Genomic DNA, 7,047 nt, shown 5'->3' on the forward strand with positions numbered 1-7,047 from the left:
TCCTTCCGCTCATGTGAGGGTCTCTCTCTCCCCCCGCCCCAACTGCATTGCAGCTGCAAACCAGCGTGACCCGCATCCAGCACCTGGCCATGAGCGTGTGCCAGAACCTGCACTTGGCCAGCCCAGAGGTGTGTGAAGAGATCATCCAGCTCTTTGAGCACGACATGCTGACGGCCTGGACACGCTCCATCCTGCGGCCCTCCGAGATCTGTGGGCTGCTGGTGGGCCCCCACTGTGGGCACTGGGACATCTACTCGGACTGGAACGTCACGCTGCCCAGCACGCCCAAGCCCCCCGTGCACCCCCCCGTGCCCCCGCGGCCGGGCGCCCCCACGGCCCGCGTGCTCTTCCTCACCGACTTGCATTGGGACCAGGCCTACCTCCCGGGCAGCGACCCGGCCTGCAGCAACCCCCTCTGCTGCCGCGGGGGGCAGCCCCGAGGGGCGGGGGCCGGCTACTGGGGCACCTACGGCAGGTGTGACTTGCCCCTTCACACCCTGGAGAACCTGCTGCAGCACCTGGCCGCCGCCGGGCCCTTTGACGCGGCCTACTGGACCGGGGACATCCCGGCTCACAACGTCTGGCAGCAGAGCCGGAGGGACCAGCTGCACGCCCTCAACACGGTGACTGCCCTCATCCAGAAGTACCTGGGGCCACTGCCCGTCTACCCTGCCGTGGGCAACCACGAGTCCGTGCCCGTGAATGCCTTCCCTCCCCCCTATGTGCATGGAAACCAGTCCTCTTCCTGGCTGTACAACGCCATGGCCCAGGCGTGGCGTCCGTGGCTGCCCCCGGAGGCCCTGGCAACCCTGAGGTGAGCTGTGGGCTTGGGGGGGGCATGCTGTGGGCTTGGGGGACACGGGGAGGGGTGCTCTCCAAGGAGGAGGGGGTGCACGGGAAGGGAGAGTCCCGAGTGGCCTGCCCTCTTTGCACAGTGTTGGGGGGGGGAGGGTCACGCAGAAGAACAGAACTCCAGCTCGGGCCTCTTCCGCACATGAGAGCGGCAGGCAGGGTGCCCCCTGAGCCCTACCAGGCCCAGGTTAGGGTGGTGGTGGTGGCAGCAACGGACTCAGAGCATCCTTCTGACTTGGGTGGATCTGCATTCTCATGGATAGTGGGAAGAGGCAAAGCACTCATGGGGACATGTGGGGGGGTCACATGACCAGCTGGTCATGTGGGGGGGCGGAGAATCACCCCCCAAAACCCCCTCCCCTTGGCCCTGCCAGGCTGCTCCTTCCACAATGGAGCCTCCACCAACCGGGGCCGGGCCAAGGGGTGGCCCGTGGCAGGCTCTCACCAGCTAAGGTAAGTGGGGTGCGAGGGCGAGGAGGGGGTGGGGGAGGCCCCTGGAGCAGGTGTTGCCCTGGCAGGGGAGGGGGTCTGCCATCACCCCGGCAGCGTCCAAACTTGAGGAAGGGTGGAGGAGGGGGGGAATTGCCTGGAAGGTGTCGGGGGGGCTTCCGTTTTGCTCAGAGCCTGGTTGCAAGAGGAGGCCTTTTCCACCTTGGTCCACACAGCCCCATCCTGGTGGGGATGGCCAGGGCCCCGTGGCCTTCCTTTCCCTGGTTCAAAAGGACCACCAGAAGTGGTTGGCTTCCGTGGCCTCTCCCGTGCAGCCCCACACTGCAGTTTTCTGGTAACCAGAAGAACCGTGCAGGCCTGGGAGGGTGCAGCTGACGGGGGGGGGGGGGTTCATGTGGGCCTGTCCAGTTCTTCGATGGCTGGAGCAGGCCGGGGGACAGTGGAGTGACCAGTAGGCATCAAGGCACTGCTGTTGCGTTTGTCATTGTGGGAGAACCGCAGGACTGGGTGGCAGCATTTGGAGCAAAGGGGGGGTAGGGGGTTGTGTGTGCTGCCATTTCCCTGCGAGGCAGGGCTGGAGGGGGTCTTGCCTGGGGTTGCGGGGGTCGCTGCATGGCCTCTCCCTGCCGGGCGCCTGACCCCGCCTTGCCTCCTCCTACGACAGGGAGGGGGGCTTCTACACCCTCCGGGTCTGGCCCGGACTCCGTCTCGTCTCGCTCAACATGAACTTCTGCTCCGAGGCCAACTTCTGGCTGCTGATCAATTCTACGGACCCGGCCGGGCAGCTGCAGTGGCTGGTGAAGGTCCTGCTGGAGGCCGAGGAGAGCGGGGAGAAGGTGAGCGGGTGCCGTGGGGGCTGGCGGGCTGGTGGGGCGGGTCAGGACCAGCCCTGATCCCTGGTGAAGCTTGCGGCTGGCTGGCCTCGCAGGAGAGGGGCCGGCGACTCTGACGCCCACGGCCGCCTCTCATGGCCTTCCTGGGTTCTTTTTGGCCGCAGGTTCACATCATCGGCCACATCCCTCCGTCTCACTGCATGCGCAACTGGGGCTGGAACTATTACCACATCATCAACAGGTGAGATCCGCCACCCCTCCCCCTCAGGTACAAGCAGGTGGGCTCCATCAGCCCCTGGCCCTGAGTCTATAATCCCAGAGATTCTGAAATTTCATACTGACCGGTGGGCCCCTATCCTGGCCACTCTCTTTACCCAAGTAAACAACTCAGTTATCCTACCCAAGACGTGGCTGTCTGCGACTGTGTTCCCCATTCATAAAAAAGGATGTCACTCAGAGCCCACCAACCTCTGCCCCATCAGCCTCCTCTCAGTGATAGGGGAGATTTATGCTAAATTGTTACTGAAGAAACTTCAGCTGTGGCTTTCCCACTCTGGTGCAGTGGGGGCTGAACAAATAGGCTTTCGCAAGGGGAAATCTCCTCTGGACCACGCCTTGGTGCTAATACACCTAGCCAGTAAATGCTCAATCAATGCAGATAACACACTCTATGCTGCCTTTATCGATTTAAAGGCTGCTTTTGACTCTGTGCCGAGAGAACTTCTCTGGGCAAAACTGGCTGCCCTCAACATTGATGCCAGACTCCTGTTGTTGTTGTTGTTGTTGTTGTTGTTGTTGTTATTATTTATTAAATTTAGTATACCGCCCTATCCCCAAAGGGCTCAGGGTGGTGAACAACATAAAATCATATATAAAACATACAATTTAAAACAGTTATGTTCTAAAATAGTAGCCCACGAAACCCATATCCAACCCTCCCCAGAAAAGAAATGGGTCCCAATGATGTTAGGGGACCCTGTAGCAGAGGGGGGGGGGAGGCACTATCAGCGGCTGGACTCTCCAAAGGCCCTTAATTCTTAATTAGGCAACTGCACACAAATACCAGTTGCCAGATCAAGTATTCCCACGAAGGCCTTTTGACAGACAGTATTTCGATTTCCAAAGGGGTCAAATGGGGCTGCATCCTGGCCTCCACTCTTTTCAATCTTTTCTTAAGTGACCTCCCCTCTGCTCTCTCAGCAGTGAACAGCCATGCCCCAAAACTGGGTACATCCCATGTATCAATTCTGCTCTATGCAGATGATGCTGTCCTCCTCTCTCGATCCAGAGTTGGCCTCAGACGCTTAATGAAGCGCTGTGTGGATTACTGTGAATCCAACAGACTGACAATTAATAATAAAAAAACCAAGGTGCTTTAAGAAGCTCACATGGGCAATGAAAAGCACCCAAATTGTGCTATAAATACCTTGGCCTCTCATTCTTTTTTAACCTTTCATGGGCAACACAGAGGAAGGCCGCTCTCCTAGATACATCTAATAGGATGTCAGCACTACTACGTTTCTTTTATTTATTTTTATTTATTTATTTATACTTTAGGCTTCTATACCGCCCCGTCCCCGAAGGGCTCTGAGTCTATAATCCCAGCAGTGGCCACTCCTTTATCCCTCCTGCCCTCAAATTTTTCAATGCCAAAGTCACCTCGAGATTGCTTTACGGAGTCCCAATTTGGATTCAAGCTATTAACCACTCCTTGAATTCCCTTCAATCCAAATTTTTTCACAAGATAACTGGACTCCCAAATTGTGTGCCCTATGCAGCCCTTTGTCTGGAGTTAGGTCAAAACTCCTTGGAATCAGCTGCTTGGCTGAGGACTTTTAGATTCTGGCTGCGAATTCATTGTCTCTCGGACTGTAATTCCCTGGTCCACCGTCTGCTCTCTGATACCCATTCCAACCCCTGGTTTTCCATAATTGAAGAAAAAATGGCCTCTATCGGACAGTCAGTGAATTCACTTTGCCCTTTGTCCTATTCAGAAGCTTATAGGAAATTAAAAGGTCAACTATTGGATAGAGAGTTCTCTACCCTAATCACCGCAGCCAAGAAAACATGCTGTATTTTTCTCTCCCATTTGAATGGGGCCACTTGGCACACTACCTGTACTGCTTAATAAACCCTTCTCAAAGGAGAGCCATAATGCTCGCCAGGTTTAATGTTACGCCTTCTGCCTTGTTACATGGCAGATTTAACAAGCAAGTAAAGGCTAATAGATTGTGCCCATGTAATGATGGCTCAGTTGAATCTCTGGCTCACCAATTACTACACTGGAAATCAGATCCAAGTATGTGAATCTTACTCCTTTACATTTACCCCATCTCCCCAATTTAATTAGATTACACTACTTGTTGGACAATCCTGATCCTTCTCTCTGTATGATAGTGGCCGACTTTCTCCTGGAAATTACTAAACGCCAGTAGACTTCCTTCCACTTAACATTTATTTCCTGTACTGTAAATGCTTTTTAATCTGTTTTTTACTATTGTACTGTTGTCTGTGCCAATAAAGGCTTGAAAAAAGAAAGGTGGGCTCTGTCAGTGCTGCCTTAGTTTCCCAAGCTCGAAACGGGGGGGGGGGGTGTTTGGATGCCCCTGACCTCTGTGTCCCCTGGCAGATTTGAGAGCACGGTGGCTGGGCAGTTCTTTGGCCACACTCACGTCGATGAATTTGAGCTGTTCTACGATGAGGAGACGCTGAGCCGGCCGCTGGGCGTGGCGTTCGTGGCCCCCAGTGTCACCACCTTCGTCAGCCTGAACCCAGGTGAGGGGCTACTTCGTCCTCGTTGGGTTGGGAAGAGGCCTGGGTGCCCCCCCCTCCCCGGGCGGTTGCTGACTCCCCGTGTCCTCCTGCCTGCAGGGTTCCGGGTCTACCTACTGGATGGGGCCTATCCCGGCAGTTCGCACATGGTGTTGGACCACGAAACGTTCATCCTGAACTTGACCGAGGCCAACGTCCCGGGCGCTGTGCCCCGATGGCAGCGCCTCTACGGAGCCCGGGAGACCTACGGCTTCTCGACCGCCTTCCCCGCAGACTGGGACCAGCTGGTGCGCCGCTTCCAGGCCGACGAGGGCCTCTTCCAGCGCTTTTGGTACCTGATGTACAAGGGCCACCCGCCACGCCAGCCGTGCCGCGATGCCTGCAGGAAGGCCCTGCTGTGCGCCCTCCGCACGGGGCGGGCCGGGGACCCGGAGCTCTGCCGGCCCCTGAGCCAGGAGCTGCCCTTCCGGGAAATCCAGGCCCGGTGGCGCCTGCGGCGGTTCTGCTGAGGAGCCGGGGCTTTCCGGTGCCCTTTTCTGTCCCCCAGCTGGGAATGACTGAGACCTTCCAGAGCAGTATTGGTTCCCACCTTTTGGGATGATGGTGGAGAAGGGACTTTTGGCCCAATGGAGTCAGCCCGGAGGAGGGGGAGAGGGAGGTATTTTGCTCTCTTGTTTTGCTGGTTAGGTTGCACCCCCCCTCCCCCCGCAGCTGCCACCTTCTCTCTGCCTTGGTCAGCTCTGGTGGTCGTGGGACCTGGGCTCAACTTCCCTGGTCTGGAGTTGTGGAGGGGAAACCACAGCTCTTGGGGGGGGGGAGGGCTTTGCAGGTGCAAACGTAGCCCCTGTTGGAGAGGCGTTCTGTGAACCAGGAAGGGGGTGAGTCCCTGGAGAGATCAGCTCCAGGCCCCCGGGGGTGGCCAACCTGTGCTCACAGCTGGCAGCTGGGAATTGTAGTCCGGGGACATCTGGAGCTCCACAGGTTGGCCACCCCTGCAGCCCATAATAGTCATTGTCCGGCGCACTCGGGGCCTCTCCTTCCTCCACGAGTCTTCTGAGACCCCTACAAGCAGCTGCAGCCAGCAGAGGAGTTGCCGATGCCTCCGTGGGGAAGGGCCCCGATCCGCAACCTTTGCACATGTGTGGGGAGCAGCTGGCGCAAGCGGCCCCCGCGTATTTATTTAATAAAGCCAATTCCCCAAACCAGAGAGGACTCGTTTCTTGGCTGCTCACCAAGGTCACCCAGCTGGCGTGTGTGGGAGTGCACAGGCTAATCTGAATTCCCCAGAGAAGCCTCCACAGCTCAGGTGGCAGAGCGGGGAATCAAACCTGGTTCCTCCAGATTAGATACACGAGCTCTTAACCTGCTACGCCACTGCTGCTCCTGAAATACTCCCCCCCTCCCCAGGGATGCTGGCCAGCCCTACAAGCTGCCATTTCTTGACCATGTGGAGCTGCCTATATGGGAATGGTAGTCCATGAACATCTGGAGACCCTGCAACCATCAGTAACACACAGGTGTCAAAATTGCGGCCCTCCAGATGTTCATGAACTACAATTCCCATCAGCCCTTGCCAGTATAGTAAGTGCTCATGTTGGGAGGGACTGATGGGAATTGTAGTTCATGAACATCTGGAGGGCCGTGAGTTTGACACCCCTGGTCTAACAAGAGGAGCGTCTTTTCCTGCCTGGCCTCCGGAGGAGGGTCTTTCGTATCCCCACCCCGCCGGTCCTTTCAGCTGGAGATGCTGCCCAGGATTGAGGCCACCCCACTTCCTCCCCTGGAATCCCCTCCGTACCTTTAACGCCCTCTTGCACAGGGCCTTTCACCCCCCACCCCCACCCCCATGCAGCATGCCCAGCTGTGAGCCAGGCCAAAGGGGCACTTGGTGTGGGCAGAGGACTCTGGGGCCAGTGGTGCGCTATCACAACCAGAGGGAATGGGGCCAGCGGCCTCTAGAAGCCCAGGAGGCAGCGGCCAAGAGGAGGCCTTGCACCCGCCTCTCCTCCCACGGGACATGCGCTGCCCGAAGGCGTTCTCTGGGACGAGGGAACGGACACCCCCTCAGCCTCACCCGCGTGGCTTCCACTCCCAGCAGCTCTCCTGGGCGTCTGTCCGGGGGGAGAAACCGGAGGGAAAG

The 7,047-nt window shown here is 57.6% G+C and overlaps 1 protein-coding gene across 1 annotated transcript in view; it reads left to right on the forward strand.

The window, feature by feature from the left end:
- The window catches only part of SMPD1 (sphingomyelin phosphodiesterase 1), a 16,978-nt gene extending 10,864 nt beyond the window's left edge, over nucleotides 1–6,114 (forward strand). Inside the window, exons 7-11 of the mRNA XM_048493997.1 lie at nucleotides 19–814; nucleotides 1,967–2,138; nucleotides 2,300–2,376; nucleotides 4,765–4,910; nucleotides 5,007–6,114. Of these exons, the coding sequence (XP_048349954.1) occupies nucleotides 19–814; nucleotides 1,967–2,138; nucleotides 2,300–2,376; nucleotides 4,765–4,910; nucleotides 5,007–5,416 (1,601 nt within the window). The 3' untranslated portion in view covers nucleotides 5,417–6,114. The remainder of the gene's footprint in view (nucleotides 1–18; nucleotides 815–1,966; nucleotides 2,139–2,299; nucleotides 2,377–4,764; nucleotides 4,911–5,006) is intronic.
- Nucleotides 6,115–7,047: the final 933 nt, after the last annotated feature.

The sequence above is a fragment of the Sphaerodactylus townsendi genome, linkage group LG04 (assembly GCF_021028975.2).
Source record: "Sphaerodactylus townsendi isolate TG3544 linkage group LG04, MPM_Stown_v2.3, whole genome shotgun sequence".
Classification (NCBI taxonomy): Eukaryota; Metazoa; Chordata; class Lepidosauria; order Squamata; family Sphaerodactylidae; genus Sphaerodactylus; species Sphaerodactylus townsendi.